We start from the raw sequence: 22,879 nt of genomic DNA on the forward strand, positions 1-22,879 counted from the left end.
GATGTTAAACCATGCATAAAGGCATCACGACAACGGTTCATCATTTCTAGACTAGTTTATTCAGAGTCCAGATTCATGGTACATGGAGCAGCTTTACACTTTGACGAATCACTTTGTTATAACTTCCACAATTGGTTGTTTTTAATAAGTAAATGTGTTGTTTTTTTGCGGGGCGTTCTGTTATTTTAGTTTAACTGGAGGCATACCAACACCGTGTGAAACAGTAACTGGTTTTGCCTTGCGGACTTAATTAGGGATAATGTGACAGTTTGAGGTAGGCTAACTTAAGAGTTGTATGGAAAAATAGAATATCAGATCGACAAACTGTCCTGAAAAAAAATATGAAAATGTTTGCACTCACTGCTGTAAGTCGCTCAGGATAAGAGCGTCTGCTAAATGACTCAAATGGAAACATTTTAAATGTTATTGAGCAGACCTTGGCTTGTAGCATAATAAGCTGTCCCTCAAAACACTTGCCTTTACTTCAAACGGAGTCGCCTCATTTACAAGCAGTTTATGCACTTGCACTGACGTCAATGGAACGATGTTGGATGTATATATAACCCTTAAGAAAGAGGCGTTATTCTCCAATCGACATTTAGCGGGACTTTTCGGACCGGGGTCTCAATTGACACTTTTCTAGCCGGTGTGCAACTTTTTCAGCATCAGGAGACAAAGTACTGGTAAGTGGTTTATTTAGCTTTCTTTTGTTTCACCTTTTTAGTTTGAGGTGCTGAGAGTTCTGGTACTGAATTGAGAATATCAAGGACACAGCAATTCGTTGGTCATTTTTGCATCATAAAAACAATATGTTTATTTTACTTATTTACAAAGCTGAAGAAGCATGTGCATGCTTGTTTCAGTAACTCAACGATGTGTCTCCATTGTGTGACAATTAACCACGCCTATAAATAGCCTACTCACATGCATATGTTTATAATGTAAGGATAAACATATTATTTTGTTACGTTTGAGGTTTATTACTGTTTATGTTACGCTTGCCTTTAGGCACATTTTTGTAAAAATGTGATAGCCTATTTGTTTTTGCTTTGAACACAATTGTTAAATACGTGCAATTTAAAGTTTGAGTCTACTTTGAATTCCAGTGCTTTTTGCTAATATTTTTACACCTCTCTCCGTAACAGGGCACCGTTTTGTCCGTCTGTCCAGCACTATGAAGCCTGTTCCCCTGTTCCTGCTCCTTGCCACTATTCTCCTCAGCTCTCACATCCCCCCCAGTGTCTGTAGACCACGGGACCTGGCAATGTTCGACGGCCACGGCTACAAGAGTCAGCTGGACGAGGTGTTGCTGAAGGCTGGTGATAACGCAGTTTCCTACCTTATAGGAGAAAAGATACTGAGGTATTTGCTGAGAAATCCCCGGATGCAGGCAGGTCTCCCGCCACAGTTTCCCTTTGAGGTGACGCCCCTGGGCTCGAGGGGTCTTGGTCACCTGGCGCGCAGTTTGCCGCCCTTGGAGGAGCAGCGCGCGCCTGAGGAGGGCAACAGCCTGGAAGACTTCGTGGAGCTGACCAAAAGAAACGATGACCCCCCGATCTCAATCGACCTCACTTTCCACCTTCTGAGAAATATGATCGAAATGGCGAGGATCGAGAGCCAGAAGGAGCAAGCGGAGTTAAACCGCAAGTATCTGGATGAAGTTGGAAAGTGATACAGCAAGTGTCGTCAACAAGGGAGAAAACATCAAGATAAAACATCTCACAGAAAACAACAAAGCCCCTGGCACTCTCAGACCCACGAAATAGTTTAGAATTTTATTTAACCGTTGGTTTCTCTGCCATTCTTCATCATAAGATGCATAAAAATAACTTCCCCACCTGTCCAAAAAGCCTTTCAAAATCAACGGGCAATAAATTATTGACTGCCAAGACCCTATCTACAATGGAATCATAGTGAGGCGCCTTGACAACTATTCCCTAACATATGGCATAGTGTGAATACTCCGGATCTCACACCTCTATAGTGTATTCTCACCTTTGGATGTCCGGAGCATTGTAGTTGGCCTACAACAATAATATTGCCAGACACAAATTGAGTTACAAGTTGCCCTCATGTGGAATAAGTGCAACATGTTTTGTTAGTCCTAGTATAAATGGTTGGTACTAGGTAAATAACAAAGGCAGGTAGGCTAATCATTGTTTCCAGCATTACATGCTATAGGCCTTTTATAACACATTGGAGGAAAATAATGCTGTGCAAATTGATATTGGCAACCCATATGTGACCATTCAACGGTTAGTTGTGTGACTTATTTTGTTGCTCACTTTAAGGGACAAGGCTCAGTCAATATAGGTACATTGTGTCCTTTTCCTGAGATGTATTTTTGTTCAACAACTGAAAAAGATTGAACTAGGGCCTTATCACCGGCATAGATTAAAACCAATCAGGTAAAGCACTCATGTAATATTGTCATTTCATTACTGTATTTGCTGTATGCCAATTGTTTAATTTATAGTGATTAGCCATTTGCCCTTGGTTTGTTAGCTCACTTGGCAGGCAGCCATCTCGCCAGCAGAAGAAGCCTTTTCACATTGTTTCAGGTATGGGGTCTGGCATTGCCCGTAGGTTTCTGTGATACAACTAATCTCCAATCTAATCTGAGACAAAGTGAACATATCCTACACTTAACGCCACTCCCACTCTCCTTATTATCTTTCCATCCAAGCAAGTACACTATCCTCTGTACTGTACCTAGCATGCTTACCTTAAACTAAGAAAAACATTTAATGGTTCATTTTATGTTGACTGTTTTGTCAAAGCCCCAATCATGGACATATCATATGATCACATGGTTTAGCAGTAAAGAAAAGCTTTTTTGCCATTTATATTTTTGAATAAAAAAAAGTTCTGAAAAAATGTCCATTGAGTTTGTCATAGTCTCTTACAGTAGTGCATGTAATAAAGGAAACTATTCTGCTGACTTGACTACCAAAATAGTTTATTCCTACATCTGTAAACAGATGCTGCTGAATATCCTATTGCCTATTGAAATATAAATAAACTCCTTGCAGATTTACTTAAACTCTGGCTAAACACTCATTGCAAAACCCCTATGGCCAAATATCTAACCTCCATGGCCAAACATTCATTGCAGTTATCGCCTTTAACTCTCATTAAATGTAACTTTACAGCGGTTGCCCGTCTTCTTTTTAAAAGAATAACATGTGGATGCCTGGATAATGGTGTAGTAGTTGGTGAGAGTCTCTGCGAATTTTTGAGAACTCATCAAAATGCCCCCCAGCCTGGTGTTTCTATGACTCAGACTGTCAGTATGGTGGTGGATCTGCTGCCTTGTTCCTCACTGTGTTAACACCATAGAGATGCATTCAATGATTCATTCTGTGGTTAACACCATCTCAAATTCCACTGGAGATCAAAGCAGCAGCTGTAGCTTAAGGTCAGGGTTTGTAACACAAACATTTGCTAGAAAAGGAGAGAGGGGATATCATAATGAGATTTTCTTTTTGTATACAATTTTGTAAGCTGAAGCTAAAATGTGCATATGCTATAGTCAGATCATTTACTTTCATGAGTAGTCTTTCAGCTGCTTCGGTCTCTACAATATTAGTCATACTTGTGGAACTCGTCAAAGTTAAGGTTGTTGTAAGATGAAGAGGAAGTCAAAATGTCCTGTTTCACACATGTACAAGTGTGTAACCTGTACAAGTGTGTGGTGTGTGAATTAGATATTTTTGTTGTTGTTGCATATCCCACTCCCCCTGAGAACCTGAGCGAGTGGGGTCACGGCCAGCGATCAGCCATTATTGACGGCGACCCTGGAGCAATTAGGGTTGTGTTTTGCTCAATGGCAGATAGACAGATTTCACCTAGTCGGCTCGGATATTCCAACATGCAACCTTTCGGTTAAAGCACTAGTAGGAGTGTGAGGTGAGATAAAAACATGACACAACAATGTATTCTTCCTACTTTACAACATGCGCAATTCAAACCAACAGTGGTATACATTTAATTGGATTATTCTTAGTTTATCATACTTACACACAATACACAGGTTTTTCTACATACAGCATATCTGGTGGGTGGCAAGGGAGGCCTTCAACTGTGTGATGTTTGAGCTTTATGCTCCGTTCCGTATTGTTACATTTGGCTGTGTAGTCTTCAGCTATGTCTGCTACAAATCTCGGAGGCCAAAAATCATAATATGAGCAAGACAATGGTTTCCCCTTAGATTCCATGAGAAACCCCACTTAACACACAGCTATTGGTTTTTAAATCTATCCATGATTGTGCACCCCAACACGTCAGACATGCTTTTAAATGATGTACCCAGTAGGTCCCTCAGGTCCTCTGGCACTGGCCTTTGAACTATTCCAAAGTCTAGGACCGATAGGCATGGAGAGACAGCCTTTAGGTATTATGCCCCCAGCCTTTGGAATAGCCTGCCAGAAAACTTGAGGGGGGCCAAAACTGTGTGCATATTTAAAAGAGATCTTAAAACATATTTTTAGCTTTGCATTACCTTAGGGTGCTTTCTAGTTGTTCAGTTTGTCATTCTTTAGTTTTTTATATTATGTTTGTTGTGTAGTAAATATTTCAGCTTTTATTTTCATAGTTTTTTTATTCGTTTTTTTCCTGTAAAGCATATTGCGTTGTATCCCATGTCTGAAATGTGCTGTATAAATAAAGCTTGATTTGATTTGATTAATGTACATGTCACGGATCATGGAATTGGCCATTCTGTTCTGTCTTATCCTTCTTGTAGTGTGAAGAGTTAATGTTGGAACAGCTTGTTGCCAGAAAACGGCATAAGTTAACCTCTGATACATGTCTGACGGCCTTCAGTGATCTGTCTCCATTCATAGTCACACACACACACACACACACACACACACACACACACACACACACACACACACACACACACACACACACACACACACACACACACACACACACACACACACACACACACACACACACACACACACACACACACACACACACACACACACACACACACACACACACACACACACACACACACACACACACACACACACACACACACACACACACACACACACACACACACACACACACACACACACACACACATATACATCTTCATCATCCCACCAGAATCCTCCATCAATTACTCCCTGTCCCGGCTCCTTTTCTCCCCTTGTGTGTGTCCCCTCACTTTCCTCTCCCTCACTTCTCTCTCTTCCTTCAATCAATGAGGGGTCGACAGCCCCAGTGACAAGGTCAGCTCCTGTGAGGACTCAGGGTCAGGTCCATATATCTACAACAACCCAAAAACACCCAGCACACGCAAGGTGGGGCAGTAGTTATTTCTAACTATGTATTATAAGTAATGACACAGGTTACAGAAAGATGGCTCAGATGTGTGTGTGTCGTTGGAAATGCAGGAGAGGTCTATTCTTCACTACCTGTCAAGCTGAGGTCCCAAGGCACCAGGAGGCAGAGCCTTTGGCCTTTTTAACAGAGCTGAATGCCCAGTGTGAGGGCCATGATCTGCAGTACCAGTCAAAAGTTTGAACACACCTACTCATTCAAGGGTTTTTCTTTATTTTTACTATTTTCTACATTGTAGGATAGTAGTGAAGACATCAAAGCTATGAAATAACACATATTGAATCATGTAGTAACCAAAAAAGTGTTAAACAAATCAAAATATGTTTTATATTTGAGATTCTTCAAAGTAGCCACCCTTTGCCATGATGACAGCTTTGCACACTCTTGACATTCTCTCAACCAGCTTCACCTGGAATGTTTTTCCAACAGTATTGAAGGAGTTCCCACATATGCTGAGCACTTGGTGGCTGCTTTTCCTTCACTCTGTGGTCCAACTCATCCCAAACCATCTCAAATGGGTTGAAGTTGGGTGATTGTGGAGGCCAGGTCATCTGATGCAGCACTCCATCACTCTCCATCACTCTCTGATGCAGCACTCCATCACTGTTGAAAAACAAATGATTGTCTCACTAAGCGCAAACCAGATGGGATGGCGTATAATTGCAGAATTATGTAGTAGCCATGCTGGTTAAGTGTGCCTTGAATTCTAAATAAATCACTGACAGTGTCACCAGCAAAGCACCCCCACAACATCCCACCTCTTCTATGCTTCACGGTGGGAACCACACATGCAGAGATCATCCATTCACCTACTCTGCGTTTCACAAAGACACGGCGGTTGGAACCAAAAATCTCAAATTTGGACTCATCAGACCAAAAGACAGATTTCCACCATCTAATGTCCATTACTCGTGTTTCTTGGCGCCCAAGCAAGTCTATTATTATTATTGGTGTCCTTTAGTAGTGGTTTCTTTGCAGCAATTCAACCATGAAAGCCTGATTCACGCAGTCTCTTTTGAAAAGTTGATGTTGAGATGTGTCTGTTACTTGAACTTTGTGAAGCATTTATTTGGGCTGCAATTTCTGAGGCTGGTAACTCTAATGAACTTATCCTCTGCAGCAGAGGTAACTCTGGGTCTTCCTTCCTCGTGGCGGTCCTCATCAGAGCCAGTTTCATCATAGCGCTTGATGGTTTTTGCGACTGCACTTGAAGAAACTTTCAAAGTTCTTGAAATGTCCGTATTGACTGACCTTCATGTCTTAAAGTAATGATGAACTGTCATTTCACTTTGCTTATTTGAGCTGTTCTTGCCATAATATGGACTTGTTTTTTTACCAAATAGGGCAATCTTCTGTATACCATCCCTACCTTGTTACAACTGATTGGCTCAAACGCATTAAGAAGGAAAGAAATTCCACAAATTAACTTTTATCAAGGCACACCTGTTAATTGAAATGCATTCCAGGTGACTACCTCATGAAACTGGTTGAGAGAATGCCAAGAGTGTGCAAAGCTGTCATCAAGGCAAAGGGTGGCTACTTTGAAGAGTCTCAAATATAAAACATACTTTGATTTGTTTAACACTTTTTTGTGTATTTCATAGTTTTGATTTCTTCTCTATTGTTCTACAATGTAGAAAATAGTAAAAAAAATAAAAAATAAAGAATTACTCTGGAATGAGTACGTGTACCCAAACTTTTGACTAGTACTGTATATTAAGCCAAAATCACAAGAATTGTCATAGTCAGTACAACAAGGTAAAGCCCAATCAACAGGCTACATCAAACTCTTCACTTCTGAGTTTCTGGATGAACCCATAATCATGTATAAACGACAGGCCAGTAAATAACCTCCCCATCTCTCCCTGGACTATCTGATCGTGGCCATTCATGAAATGTGTGCTTCCAGTTCATTCATCTCTGGAATGTTACAGTGACGCTGTGAGGCTGAAGGGTCCCCTGGTTTTAAGCAGCATCGTTATACCTTTGGAGGTAGCTAGGGGAATATGGAATTGATTGATCACAGAGGAAAAATAATGCATTGTCTTTCCATTTGAAATGAGTCTGCCGTGAGGTGAACAAGACAAGTGATCCATATACTGGACATGACACACTTGATTTCAGCCTTTATGGCAATATTTAAGACTAATGTCATAAGAAACTACATATTAAAGCCTTTGGGTTTGTAGCCTAAACGTTGTAAATGTGGGTACAGGAATAAAGCAGAGGAGCAGCATACTATATGCTGGTTTGTCTTTTGATATTAATCTGAGGGATCCTTTTCAACTACTGGTATCTCCCATAGTCTACGTCCACCGTTGACAGTGATGCCAGGTCCTGGCCCCCTCATCCAGATCATAACCGTCTTCTCCGTCTTCTCCGTGGGAGCCTGCGACCACATACGGCGCACCACATTAAGACAGACCAATCAAAAACAAGGGAATTGTTCTTGAACGTGCGACTTCAGGGGTAATGTTTGGAGCTGACGTCACTTCCCTGAGGCTAGAGTCAAATATAACGTTAATGGCCAAACTCTCCATATATGGTTGTATTGTACAGCTACCTGAGGCCCTACTTGTGTTGAAGTCAATGGTCCTTAGCATGTCTGCCACATCCTCTGTGTTGGTAACAAAACGGGCCATGCTCTCATAACCCGGCTCTGGACACTCCATGTTGGACGCCTTGGCAGTGGCAGAGATCCTGACAAGGACACAGTGGGGAGGTCACAGCTCAGAGACAAACAAATAGGAGATGACGGACAGCGATGGATGGCAGTGTCCCCTGTCCCCCTGTGGCTGGTAGTGACGCAGGCTGGGTGGGTCTGCTCGATAACTCTACAAGTGGAGAGCTTCATTATAATGCATTAGCTATCAGCAGCCAGCAATCACACATTACTGCCAACCACACACATCTCTCATGCAGTTACTTTCAGTTTACAGTCATTGCAATTGGTGTGTTAGTTTATTTTAGTGCTTGTGTTAGTGAATGTAATGTAATTTGTGACTTTCCAGCTAAACACCCCATAAGCAGCAGAATGGAACACTAAACAGATGAAAAGAAGAATTTTACTTTCTGTTTAAATATATCCTTGATGATCTGTGGAGAAAATAAATGATCAATAGGCTATTGCGTTTAGTTTCAATTCCTGCACTTCAATTTCTGAGGTAAATTAGTGCTATATATACTCTAGAATAAGTTTTTTGAGTTTTATATAATTTTTATTCATTTACAATTCATTTAATTTCTATAGCCTCCTCTTCTCTCGATCTTCTGAATCACTCGCTCAGTTTGAGTCATTCATAAAACGTGCACCTGCCACCGTCCTGACACTCACGCTAGCGCTAACAGTTAGGGCCCTATTCAATCCGCATCGCGGAAGTTCAGATTTACAGCGTCATTTAAATTTAAAGGCAACGTTTCCGCTATAGCGGAGACCGCATTCACAGTAAACGCTGCAAATGTCGGCTCAATCGGAAATGACTTTTACATTTCTAACGTGGAATCTGTATCACTCAGGTTTACAGAGTGAATAGAGCCCTAAACTGGTTGACAAAACAAAGTGCTTGCAAGCGTGGACGGTGAAGGAGTTGAATAAAGAGACACTTGAATTGCGAGCCTTCACTCAAACTGGAGCTTTTTATAAAGCAAGGGACCTGAGTGGAGGAAAGGAGTGTCGGATGAATGGCATAAATGGCACCATCTATCTCTCGCCTAGCAGGGGTTTAAACTACCTGTGGTCTGCAGCAGGGGCACGTCATCCCACCTGGCTCTATTACAAGGACAATATTTATGGCCAGTAGGCCAGCGGTCAAAGGATGAGGCAGGTGTCCCCCGCAGGGGAGGTGTGTGTGTGTAGTGTGTAGGTTTGTCACTAGTTGAGCAATGCCTGGCTCCTAGGGGCTGGAACTCAGAGAATGCTTCTAGTGTATTGATGGACAGAGGTGTCAATCACCTCCACAGGGTTACAGTATGAGTGATCAGAGAATCACAGGACCAGAGTTTCTAGGGGTGCTTTTAAAAGCAGCGTCCCCGCCGATGAGGCTCCCCTGCTGGGCTTTCTGCTCATCACTCCTCCCCTGCTCAATACGGCGAAGCACTGCATGACACCCCATTGATCATCGATAGTGAAGGTTTCTCTAAACCTGATTTAAAGGATGAAAGGATCCTTTACTACATCTTTGGGCATATCAATGAGCCTGGTACCAGCATGTACAGGATGTGGAGTAGACTGTTATTTGTTCAAGTCAGGGGTGAGAGAGGGGGACTATAGTCTCTATGGTGTCTGTGACTCATCATCACTGTTATTACTTTATGCCTTATCATGTCTCATGTGGATTGGGGCCAGCTCACAACTGACCCAGAGCCATTGATCAAACAACTGATCATATTACAGTTAGTTGTTGAGGGCCCACTGACTCATATGCTAGCTGTAGGGCTACTGATCATAAGACAGTGAAACACTTGCAGGAACTCTGATCCTAGTGCAGTTTCCGAGGGGCTGAAACAGGCATGTTTTCTGCTCAAGAAGTTACATCTTAACATATACCGGTAATTGTGCTGGAATGACCATCATTCCATTCCATTCAACGACATACTGGTACACACCCCAGGTCCAGTTACTGAAGCCAGACCGTGCACCCAGGTTCAGGGCTAGTGTTCCATCCATAGTGCCTACCTGTAGGAACACGGCCATCTGTGGCTCCTCTATTGGACTGGATGGCTGTCCCCACAAGCTGGCCCGCGCCCTCCAGGTGGTCTCCGTGGCGACGCATGAGGGAGTGGACGAGGTCCAGCTTGTCATCCTGCTGGCGGCTGATCCTCCCCACCAGCTCCTCCTTCCTCTCCTCCAGGATGGCATACAGCCGGTCAAACTTATCACACCGACTCTGCTTCTGATGATCTCCGTTCTCCTGCACACAGACACCCATTGAACACTTTATAATAATGACTTTTCATGAATAAGCCTTTAGAAATGCTTAATATAAACGCAACGTGCGACAATTTCTACGGTTTTACTGAGTTACAGTTCATATAAGGAAATCCGTCAATTAAAATGAATTAATTAGGCCCTAATCTATGGATTTCACATGACTGGGAATACAAATGTGCATCTGTTGGTCACAGATACCTTAATAAAAGGTAGGGGCGTGGATCAAAATACCAGTCAGTATCTGGTGTGACCACCATTTACCTCATGCAGCGCGACACATCTCCTTCACATGGAGTTGATCAGGCTGTTGATTGTGGCCTGTGGAATGTTGTCCCACACCTCTTCAATGGCTGTGCAAAGTATTTTATTTTATATTAAAAAAAAATACATATATTTAAATGTTAGCCTTTATTTAACTAGGCAAGTCTGGATATTGGCGGGAACTAGAACACGCTGTCATACAAGTCGATCCAGAGCATCCCAAACATTCTCAATGGGTGACATGCAGGCCATGGAAGAACTAAGACATTTTCAACTTTGTTTCAGAACATTTCTCTGGTGGACATTCCTGCAGTCAGCATGGCAATTGCACGCTCCTTCAAAACTTGAGACATCTGTGGCATTGTGTGGTGTGACAAAACTGCACATTTTAGAGTGGCCTTTTATTGTCCCTAGCACAAGGTGCACCTGTGTAATGATCATGCCGTTTAATCAGCTTCTTGATACAATACAACTTATCCGTTTCACATTTTAACAGTATCTCACTCCAAGGCTTCATGATCCTGGAGATCAAAATGTAAAACAATATAACGGGAATAAACTATCAATTTTCAGTTAGTTTAAGTAGAGATACTTCATCAAATATCCTTATCTGTTAATGCTGCAGCAGGTAGCTACATGGTTGCGCTGATGGAGAATGTGTGACTATCCACACAAAAATATTTTCTTTGCATACTAAGACATGCATTATCCCATAGACACACTACATTCACAGGGGTAATAACTACAGTATGGCCTGTCAGGTAGATGGATGATTTTAGCGAAGGAGAAATGCTCACTAACAGGTATGTAAACAAATTTGTGCACAACATTTGAGAGAAATAAGCTTTTTGTGCATATGGAACATTTCTGGGATCTTTTATTTCAGCTCATGAAACATGGGACCAACACTTTACATGTTGCATTTATATTTTTGTTGAGTGTAGAAATAGTTAATAAATAATGTATTACTACTTATTCATGCTAGTTTCTACACTATAACAGGTTCTTCACAGTGATGTGAGTAACGTGTGTTGTGACCCCACAGTGAGTGATTGTGACTTTGAGGTGAGAAGTGTGAGTGGTTGTAATGGGTGACATTCTCACCTGGATGGTCTTGCAGGTCTCCTCCAACTTAGAGAGGAGGGCCTGGATACGGTCATTCCCCGCCACCAAGATGGCGATGCCGTCACTCAGCACCGTCTGGAGCCAATCACAACAGAGCATGATGGGTCAATGTCTGTACTTACTACGCCAGTGGTCATCAACCCTGGTCCTGGGTTGCTACAGGATAAGAAGGCTTTTGTTCCAACCTTGCACTAACACATTAGGTCAGTGTTTCCCGACCCTCTCCAGATGTTTCACATTTTAGTTTTAACCCTAAACTGGCACACCGGAATCAATTACTCAAAGGCTTGATGATTAGTTGACTAATTGAACCCGGTGTGCCAGTTTAGGGTTAAAAGTAAAATGTGAAACATCTGGGGGGGCTGAGGCGAGGGTTGGGAAACCCTAACCTAATGTGGTAGCTCACACAACTGTGATGATTGAGTGAAAAAGTGTTGTTTTTCAACAATGCATAAAACATCAGGTGAAGCTGAAGTTGATCCCAAACGTTTCTCATCTGAACTGTAATGTTGAGTGGTTTACAGAGTGAGTGAGCAATGTAGTGCAAAGCCATCTGCTCAATAACATGTCTGTCGCTATGGTCCATTCGTACTGTTTTAACTTATGTAAGTAGATACAGTACATACGTAAACCCTATGTATCATGTTTGTGTGGGTGGCTTCCCCCGTCAGTTTTACTCAATAGCCAGACACATTGTCCATCCTTAACAAGTGACCTTCAGTTGAGTCCCACCAAATGGTGTCCACCATGCTGGTATGGTGGGACTCTCACTTTGATATTAGTCACTGTTCACCTGGATGCTGGAGAGGAGACCTAGTTAGCGGGCAGCCAGCAGCGAGGGAGGAGCTGAGCCTGTGACTTGAGCTCAGAGGAGAATGACTCAAGTCCCACTGCTGTGGATGGATGAGTCACTCAGAAAGAGAGAGAGAGAGAGAGAGAGAGAGAGCCAGGGAGAACTATGGGAGCTAATGGTCAGGCATGTCCCTCTCTGCTTGGGCCCACAGTACACAGCATGGCCAGAGGGGGAGGAGATTTAAGAGAGAGGGGTGTGAGATGACAAGTTTATAGTGAGTGGGTTAGAGGGAGTAGAAATTAGAAGTAAGGACTAATGGCAGCAAGCCAGAGCACCGCTCTCTTTGTGTGTGTGTGTGTGTGTGTGTGTGTGTGTGTGTGTGTGTGTGTGTGTGTGTGTGTGTGTGTGTGTGTGTGTGTGTGTCCACATGAAGGACAGACAGACACGAATGCTGCACACGACTCAGAGGTGTGATATACAACATTAGTTGTTGTCGTGCCACCAGGCTGTGTGAGTGTGTGTGTGTGTGTGTGTGTGTGTGTGTGTGTGTGTGTGCGCGTGCGCGCGCGGGTGCGCGTGAGATGAAACCCGGCCCTCACAGTGTGAGAACCCCCGCAGGGCAGCTCCAACTCAATACATCTGTCTGCTGTCACTTCACTCAGCACTCAAAGACAAACCAAACACACACACACACACAGGCAGATCACATACACACACTGGCTCTACACTTTAAGATTAAAATCTCTCTCTGGGGGACATGATGAACAGAGAGTGACAAAGTAGGTAAGCTGTTATATTGGATAATTACTTTTCATTGTAAGTGTAAGGACGATCTAACAGACAGGCGGGCAGACAGACTGCCAGACAGGAAGACAGACAGCCTATAGAGATATTGAGTGACATTACAACCTGATTCAGGGTGCTTCCTTACCTTCTGTCTCTTGTAGACGTTCTGCAAGGGGGCCACCTCACAGTCATTGTGCTGGCCAAACACTGCACATAGAGCAGGTGGGCGTCTCACAGCTCAGGCAGTGATGTTGATTTTCTCCTCATCATGCTCCTCACACATCAGCTGCTCCACCTTGGTGGGGTTCAGGGGCCTGCAGGGACACTGAAGTAAAAGAACGACCTGTTATAGAGACACTCAATCGCACACACACACGCACACACACACACACACACACGCACACACACACACACACACACACACACACACACACACACACACACACACAAAACTGCCTCTGTCTTATGAGACTCATCACTTCTGTCCATGACAGAGGAAATATCCTTATGGGAACAGCACTTACAAGGAATTAGGGGATTTCACCAACAGTTTACCTCATATGTAATTTACAGCTATTGACCACCATTCTCCAGGGGAGAAGTCCACTCTCCCCACGCTTTGTTTCACAGTCACTGGAACAGCTGATGATACACTAGCTTTGGTAGTGTTTCATTTCTCTCCCTTGCTCTGCTGGGTTAAGGTGTTATAACATCAAATAACTGCAAGCCAATTTACAAAGTCGATAAAAGTCATTGTGGAATATAATTTGGAGTGTAACTAGATAGATTGTTCATATAGCTCAAATCTGTGTTACAGACCAAAAGTACTTTCCTTGATGTAATTATATTATCGTTTATGTTTATCGTGTCAAGTGACAAGGTATGAAAAAGCTGTGATAACGCTACAGCGTTCTAAATTAAACCAAATATTGTAAAAGACTGCCACCCAGTGGCCATGTATACAAAGTGAGAATGTGTATTCAGAGATGGGTCCTATTTCTGTATTTGAACAAAAATATGCCACGTACTATACATTCAGCGATGGATATAAATGATATAATAAACAACATAGTTTGTTTACAGCCAAAAGTACCAACGGCTTTTTAATAATGCGCTTTTACAACAGCCAGTAGTAACAGATTACAGTACTGCTCTCTACTGGTTAACAGACATTACTGCCCGATGGTATACTATTTCAAACTGCTCCATACACTTCCTCCAGATTATTTACCTCACCCCCAGCCCTTGAGGTTACTGCTATAGGATCACCTAATCACCTGGAAATGTTAGGCTATAGTATGTTTTACGGCATTCAAGTAACTTCGTGGTGTATACATTTTTGTTTCTTTTTTTTATATGTAACTTAATAACTTTTTTTTTAATGTGTTTGAAGGCACAATAAATTGCAAATGTGTCTTGAAATACGGGGGCTGAGGGGGTGGGGGGCTAAAAAGAGGAAACTTTCCTGAATGTTTTGTCTTCTATTTTCTGTTAATTAAAATAAAATATATATAAAACAGACGTTACTGCAATAGTAGGTTCAGATTCTCACTCCCTCTTCCGAACCACATCAGTGGCTAAATTGAGCCTTGGGTCGAAGAGAAAGCCAGACTGAGCCGAATCCAGCACCTTACAGGTCCAAAAAGTGGTAGGATTAGGACAGAAAGTAGGATATAAGTGCTAACCCTAAGCCTAACCCTAGAATGGTAATACAATGCACCTACAGTAATTGCAACACTGCCCAAATATAAAATCTATGGTACTTAACCCCCAGATACAGAGACACACGTCTGTAGCTGTGTCAATGTCACCAGAGGACACATGGTTCCCATGTTTACCACTCCATCGAGGCAGGGATAAAGTGTGCTTGTTATAACACCAACATGGAGGACACTGCCAGGGACTGAGCTTTCCATATTCCTGGTATGTTGACATGATGCCAGGACACCTACACCACCCGATGTCACAGGAAGGCCAAAAAGATCATCAAGGACAACAACCACCCGAGCCACTGCCTGGTCACCCCCGCTAACATCCAGAGAGCGGGGTCAGTACAGGTGCATCAAAGCTGGGACCGAGAGACTGAAAAACAGCTTCTATCTCAAGGCCATCAGACTGTTAAACAGCCATCACTAACATTGAGTGGCTGCTGCCAACATACTGACTCAACAACAGACACTTTAATAATGGAAAGATTGATGTAATAAATGTATCACTAGTCACTTTAAACAATGCCACTTTATATAATGTTTACATACCCTACATTACTCATCTCATATGTATATACTGTACTCTATACCATCACCTGCATCTTGCCTATGCCGTTCTATACCATCACTCATTCATATATTTTTCATGTACATATTCTTATTCATTCCTTTACACTTGTGTGTATAAGGTAATTGTTGTGAAATTGTTAGGTTAGATTACTCGTTGGATATTACTGCATGGTCGGAACTAGAAGCACAAGCATTTCGCTACACTCGCATTAACATCTGCTAACCATGTGTATGTGACAAATAAAATTTGATTTGATTTGACGCAGCTTATGAACACACAGAAGCTGTGGTGACACCATTAGAATAAAAACACATGTCTAGGTCTGTTAGGTCTGTTGCAGGAACGGTGAATATTTTGGAAGCACTATTTCATGGCGGAGTTCACGAAACACACACACACACACACACACACACACACACACACACACACACACACACACACACACACACCTCTGACTTGCTTTGTTTGTAGATGTCTATGATGTTCTCTACTAGAAGGTACACACCATGACGGTCCAACACCACTTCGTGACGACACGACGGACAGCGGAACCGCCAACTTCTCAGAACTTCTCCTTGCACACTAGCAGATATGATCCTCTACAGTCGACACTGTAGACTGAAATGGTTATATTGAATAAGGCTAAATGGTTCAGACTATGTGGAGTAGTTAGTAATTACTATAAATAAGTCAAATATATCCTGTCTTGGTCTGTGACGAGTAGACCACTTTTCACCAGAGGAGGCTGGTGGGAGGAGCTATAGGAGGACGGGCTCATTGTAATGGCTGGAATGGAATCAATGGAACTGAGTTAAATATGTGTTTCTCATATGTTTGTTGTGATATCGTTCCATTTATTCCATTCCAGCCATTACAATGAGCCTGTCCTCCTATAGCTCCTCCCACCAGCCTCCTCTGCTTTCCATTAATGGCCTCGGCCTGAGAGGCAGACCTTGTTGCATCCTGTCCCCCAGGACTGAGGCAGCTGTTGGAGTCTCTCATATCTGAATGGCTCCTTCAGTTCGAACAGTCAACTGAAGGGTTCAACAGGACCAAAGATATACACTGAGTGTAAAAAAAACGTTAGGTGCACCTTCCTAATATTGAGTTGCACCCCTTTTCCCCTCAGAGGAGCCTCAATTCATCGGGGCATGGACTCTACAAGGTGTCGAAAGCGTTCCACAGGGCTGCTGACCCATGTTGACTCCAATGCTTCCCACAGTTGTATTAAGTTGGCTGGATGTCCTTTGGATGGTGGACCATTCTTGGAAACTGTTGAGCGTGAAAAACACAGCAGCTTTGCAGTTCTTGACAGACTGAAACCGGTGAGGGTGTGGGAATCTGAACATACTATTGCAGTAATGTCTGTTTTGCATATACACTGAGTGTACAAAACATTAGGAACACCTGCTCTTTCCATGACATGGACTGACCAGGTGAATCCAGGTGAAAGCTATGATCCCTTATTGATGTCACTTGTTAAATCCACTTCAATCAGTGTAGATGAAGGGGAGGAGACAGGTTAAAGAAGGATTTTTAAGCCTCGAGACAATTGAGACATGGATTGTGTATGTGTGCCATTCAGAGGGTGAATAGGCAAGACCAAGTATTGAAGTGCCTTTGAAAAGGACACACTGAAACATTCAGTGGGGTCGGGGTGTATTGGAGGCCCCTGAGTCACTGGGCCTAAGAGAGATAGCTGGTGCCGATGGCATGAGGCACTAAACATTTTAACACCACATCAGTAACACAGCATCAATCTAAAGCCTGCTGAACTCAGGCCAGACTGGAGGCAGTCACTAACTGCTGTTGGCATCACAACAAACAAATGACTCCACTCCACAGTACATGTTGTTGTGCGACTAGTCACTTACTCAAAACCATTACTTGAGCAATGGGCAGCAATTATATGGCGTCCTACCGGTATGTTATCAGTTGATACTTTCGGGGAATAGCAGGCTCAAATAATGCACATCTGAATATTTTCTACTTCAACGTTTCAAATTTCAATGTGCCTTCTATGAATAATACACTGAACAAAAATATAAACGCAACATGCATCAATTTAAAAGATTTTACTGAGTTACAGTTCATATAAGGAAATCAGTCAATTTAAATACATTCATTAGGCCCTAATCTATGGCTTTTACATGACTGGGAATACAGATATGCATCTGTTGGTCACAGATACCTTAAATAAAAGATAGGGGTGTGGATCAGAAAACCCGTCAGTATCTGATGTGACCACAATTTACCTCATGTAGCGCGACACATCTCCTTCTCATAGAGTTGATCAGGCTGTTGACTGTGGCCTATGGAATGTTGTCCCACTCTCCTTCGATGGCTGTGCGAAGTTGCTGGATATTGGCGAGAACTGGAACACGCTGCTTTACATGTCGATCCGGAGCATCCCAAACATGCTCAATGGGTTACATATCTGGTGAGTATGCAAGAACTGGGACATTTTCAGCTTCCAGGAATTGTGTACAGATCCTTGCGACATATGGCCGTGCATTATCATGCTGAAACATGAGGTGATGGCGGTGGATGAATGGCATGACAATGGGCCTCAGAATCTCGTCACGGTATCACTGTGCAAATTGGCAATGATAAAACGCAGTTGTGTTTGTTGTGCATAGATTATGCCTGCCCATACCATAACCACACCACCCATGGGGCACTCTGTTCACAATGTTGACATCAGAAAACCGCTCACACTCACTACGCCTCACTGCTGTCTGCCATCTGCCCAGTACGGTTGAAACTGGGATTCATCTATGAAGAGCACACTTTTCCAGCGTGCCAGCGGCCATCGAAGGTGAGCATTTGCCCACTGAAGTCAGATATGACGCCGAACTGAAGTCAGGTCAAGACCCCGGTGAGGACGACGACCACGCAGATGAGGGTCCCCGAGACGGTTTCTGACAGTTTGTGCAGAAATTCTTCAGTTGTGCAAACCCAGAATTTCATCAGCTGCCCGGGTAGCTGGTCTCAGACCATCCTGCAGGTGACGAAGCCGGATGTGGAGGTCCTGGGCTGGCGTGGTTACATATGGTCTGCGGTTATGAGGCCGGTTGAACGTATTACCAAGTTCTCTAAAACAATGTTGGAGGAGGCTTATGGTAGAGAAGTTAACATTCACTTCTCTGGCAACAGCTCTGGTGGACATTCCTGCAGTCAGCATGCCATTTGCACGCTCCCTCAAAACTTGAGAGATCTGTGGCATTGTGCTGTGTGACAAAACTGCACATTTCAGAGTGGCCTTTTATTGTCCCCAGCACAAGGTGTAATGATCATGCTGTTTAATCAACTTATTGAATGGATTATCTTGGCAAAGGAGAATTGTCACTAACAGGCATGTGAATAAATCTGTGCACAAAATTTGAGAGAAATTACTATTTTGTGCGTATGGAACATTTCTGGGATCTTTTCTTTCAGCTCATGAAACACGGGACCAACACTTTAAGCGTTATTATCAGTGACGGATAAAATATCCAAACTATTCAAAAGATCCAAGCTGGAATGTGAGCCTATAAGAAAATGCCTCAGCTGATTAACTGACCCGGAAAGACTTTATCTGAAACACACCCTCTGACAAGTGGCCCATGACCCTTAACCCTCCACTTCCTGGTTACTAAACAGATGAGGTAATTGCTGAGGTAATGCTAAGCTGCTAATAAGCTTAAGGGGACTTTTATAGGACATGGAGGCTTTGTGCAGAGTAAGCCAAACACACACCCTACTGTACTTTACTCTATCTCCCTGTTGCCTTTCTTTTACTGGAGTAGCCTACGGGCAGGCACCCTCTAAATATGTAGCTAGTTTCACTAATATGGCTAGTGGCAACAATTTAGCTTGATGCTTTGTTGCCATCATGAAATGTCGGCAGACTCTTGGATAACGTCTTCAAATATTGTAACAGCAGAAAACGTTGCTATTCCTGGTATTTGGTCCAATTTTATGTTCACCAATGATTGCAGTGTTCTGTTAGTCTGAGAGAACAGAAAGAAAAGATAGCATTCTTCTGTGAACAGACATACTTTGTTTGGTTCATGGAGAGCCATTCTTTATATAAACTCAGCAAAAAAAGAAACGGCCCTTTTTCAGGACCCTGTCTTTCAAAGATAATTCGTAAAAATCCAAATAGCTTCACAGATCTTCATTGTAAAGGGTTTAAACACTGTTTCCCATGCTTGTTCAATGAACCATAAACAATTAATGAACATGCACCTGTGGAACGGTCGTTAAGACACTAACAGCTTACATACGGTAGGCAATTAAGGTCACAGTTATGAAAACTTAGGACACTAAAGAGGCCTTTCTACTGACTCTGAAAAACACCAAAGGAAAGATGCCCAGGGTCCTTGCTCATCTGCGTGAACGTGCCTTAGGCATGCTTCAAGGAGGCATGAGGACTGCAGATGTGGCCAGTGCAATAAATTGCAATGTCTGTACTGTGAGACGCCTAAGACAGCGCTACAGGGAGACAGGACGGACAGCTGATTGTCCTCGCAGTGGCAGACCACGTGTAACAACACCTGCACAGGATCGGTACATCTGAACATCACACCTGCGGGACAGGTACAGGATGGCAAGAACAACTGCCCGAGTTACACCAGGAATGCACAATCCCTCCATCAGTGCTCAGTCTGTCCGCAATAGGCTGAGAGAGGCTGGACTGAGGGCTTGTAGGCCTGTTGTAAGGCAGGCAATCATCAGACATCACTGGTAACAACGTCGCCTATGGGCACGAACCCACCGTCGCTGGACCAGACAGGACTGGCAAAAAGTGCTCTTCACTGACAAGTCGCGGTTTTGTCTCACCAAGGGTGATTGTCAGATTTGCGTTTATCGTCAAAGGAATGAGCGTTACACCGAGGTCTGCACTCTGGAGCGGCATAGATTTGGAGGTGGAAGGTCCGTCATGGTCTGGGGCGGTGTGTCACAGCATCATCAGACTGAGCTTGTTGTCATTGTAGGCAATCTCAACGCTGTGTGTTACAGGGAAGACATCCTCCTCCCTCATGTGGTACCCTTCCTACAGGCTCATCCTGACATGACCCTCCAGCATGACAATGCCACCAGCCATACTGTTCTTTCTGTGTGTGATTCAAGGGTTTTTCTTTATTTTTACTATTTCCTACATTCTAGAATAATAGTGAAGACATCAAAACTATGAAATAACACATATGGAATCATGTAGTAACCCAAAAAGTGTTAAACAAATCAAAAATATATTTTACATTCTTCAAAATAGCCACCCTTTGCCTTGATGACAGCTTTGCACACTTTGGCATTCTCTCAACCAGCTTCATGAGGTAGTCACCTGGAATGCATTTCAATTAACAGGTGTGCCTTGTTGAAAGTTAATTTGTGGAATTTCTTTCCTTCTTAATGCGTTTGAGCCAATTAGTTGTGTTGTGACAAAGTAGAGTATTTGGTAAAAGACCAAGTCCATATTATGTGAAGAACAGCTTAAATAAGCAAAGAGAAACAACAGTCCATCATTACTTTAAGACATGGTCAGTCGAAAAATGTCAAGAGCTTTGAATGTTTTTTCAAGTGTAGTCGCAACAACCATCAAGCGCTATGATGAAACTGGCTTTTATGAGGACCGCCACAGGAAAGGAAGACCCAGAGTTACCTCTGCTGCAGAGGATAAGTTCATTAGCGTTAACTGCACCTCAGATTGCAGTCCAAATAAATCCTTCAGAGTTCAAGTAACAGACACATCTCAACATCAACTGTTAAGAGGAGACTGCGTGAATCAGGCCTTAATGGTTGAATTTCTGCAAAGAAACTACTAAATCGTAGCCTAGCGGTTAGAGCGTTGGGCCAGTAACCGAAAGGTGGCTTGATCGAATCCCTGAGCTGATCTGTTGTTCTGCTCCCGAAGAAGGCAGTTAACCCACTGTTCCCCGGTAGACTGTCATTCTAAATAACAATGTGTTCTTAACTGACTTGCCTAGTTGAATTTAAAAAAAATAAAGGACACCAATAAGAAGACTAGCTTTGGCCAAGAAACATGAGCGTTGGACATTAGACTGGTGGAAATATGTCTGATGAGTCTAAATTTTGGTTCCAACCGCTGTGTCTTTGTGAGACGCAGAGTAGGTCTCCTCATGTGTGGTTCCCACCGTGAAGCATGGAGGTGGTGTGATGGTGCTTTGCTGGTGACACTGTCAGTGATATATTTAGAATTCAAGGCACACTTAACCGGCATGGCTACCACAGCATTCTGCAGCAATACACCATCCCATCTGGTTTGCGCTTAGTGGGACTATCGTTTGTTTTTCAACAGGACAATGACCCAACCCACCTCCAGGCTGTGTAAGGGCGATTTGACCAAGAAGGAGTGATGAAGTGCTGCATCAGATGACCTGTCCTCCAATATCACCCAACCTCAACCCAATTGCGATGGTTTGGGATGAGTTGGACCGCAGAATGAAGGAAAAGCATCCAACAAGTGTTCAGCATGTGAGAACTCCTTCAAGACTGTTGGAAAAGCATTCCAGGTGAAGCAGGTTGAGAGAATGCCAAGAGTGTGCAAAGCTGTCATCAAGGCAAAGGGTGGCTACTTTGAAGAATCTCAAATATATTTTGATTAACACTTTTTGGGTTACTACATGATTCCATTTGTGTTATTTCATAGTTTGTCTTCACTATTATTCTACAATGTAGAAAATAGTAAAATCATATAAAACCCTTGAGTAGGTGTGTCCAAACCTTTGACTGGTAATATGTGTGTATATATACTGCTCAAAAAAATAAAGGGAACACTTAAACAACACATCCTAGATCTGAATGAAATAAATAATCTTATTAAATACTTTTTTCTTTACATAGTTGAATGTGCTGACAACAAAATCACACAAAAATAATCAATGGAAATCCAATTTATCAACCCATGGAGGTCTGGATTTGGAGTCACACTCAAAATGAAAGTGGAAAACCACACTAGAGGCTGATCCAACTTTGATGTAATGTCCTTAAAACAAGTCAAAATGAGGCTCAGTAGTGTGTGGCCTCCACGTGCCTGTATGACCTCCCTACAACGCCTGGGCATGCTCCTGATGAGGTGGCGGATGGTCTCCTGAGGGATCTCCTCCCAGACCTGGACTAAAGCATCCGCCAACTCCTGGACAGTCTGTGGTGCAACGTGGCGTTGGTGGATGGAGCGAGACATGATGTCCCAGATGTGCTCAATTGGATTCAGGTCTGGGGAACGGGCGGGCCAGTCCATAGCATCAATGCCTTCCTCTTGCAGGAACTGCTGACACACTCCAGCCACATGAGGTCTAGCATTGTCTTGCATTAGGAGGAACCCAGGGCCAACCGCACCAGCA

The 22,879-nt window shown here is 43.1% G+C and overlaps 2 protein-coding genes across 2 annotated transcripts; one reads left to right on the forward strand and one right to left on the reverse strand.

Annotated features, from left to right (window-relative positions):
* Nucleotides 1-472: 472 nt before the first annotated feature.
* On the forward strand, nt 473-4,687 carry LOC106607848 (UI). The gene is made up of 2 exons (XM_014205273.2): nt 473-683; nt 1,146-4,687. Exon 2 carries the CDS (start codon nt 1,175-1,177, stop codon nt 1,670-1,672), a length of 498 nt encoding a protein of 165 aa, XP_014060748.1. The 5' UTR covers nt 473-683; nt 1,146-1,174; the 3' UTR covers nt 1,673-4,687.
* A 2,977-nt stretch (nt 4,688-7,664) lies between these two features.
* LOC106607628 (tripartite motif-containing protein 54) lies at nt 7,665-16,535 on the reverse strand. The gene is given in 11 exon segments (XM_014204765.2): nt 7,665-7,747; nt 7,934-8,060; nt 8,434-8,454; nt 10,034-10,066; nt 10,068-10,268; nt 11,654-11,749; nt 13,399-13,462; nt 13,464-13,500; nt 13,503-13,567; nt 15,981-16,132; nt 16,440-16,535. Coding segments are annotated over 11 exon segments (975 nt in total).
* Between the last annotated feature and the right edge of the window lie 6,344 nt (nt 16,536-22,879).

This window comes from Salmo salar, chromosome ssa06 (genome assembly GCF_905237065.1).
Source record: "Salmo salar chromosome ssa06, Ssal_v3.1, whole genome shotgun sequence".
Taxonomy (NCBI): domain Eukaryota; kingdom Metazoa; phylum Chordata; class Actinopteri; order Salmoniformes; family Salmonidae; genus Salmo; species Salmo salar.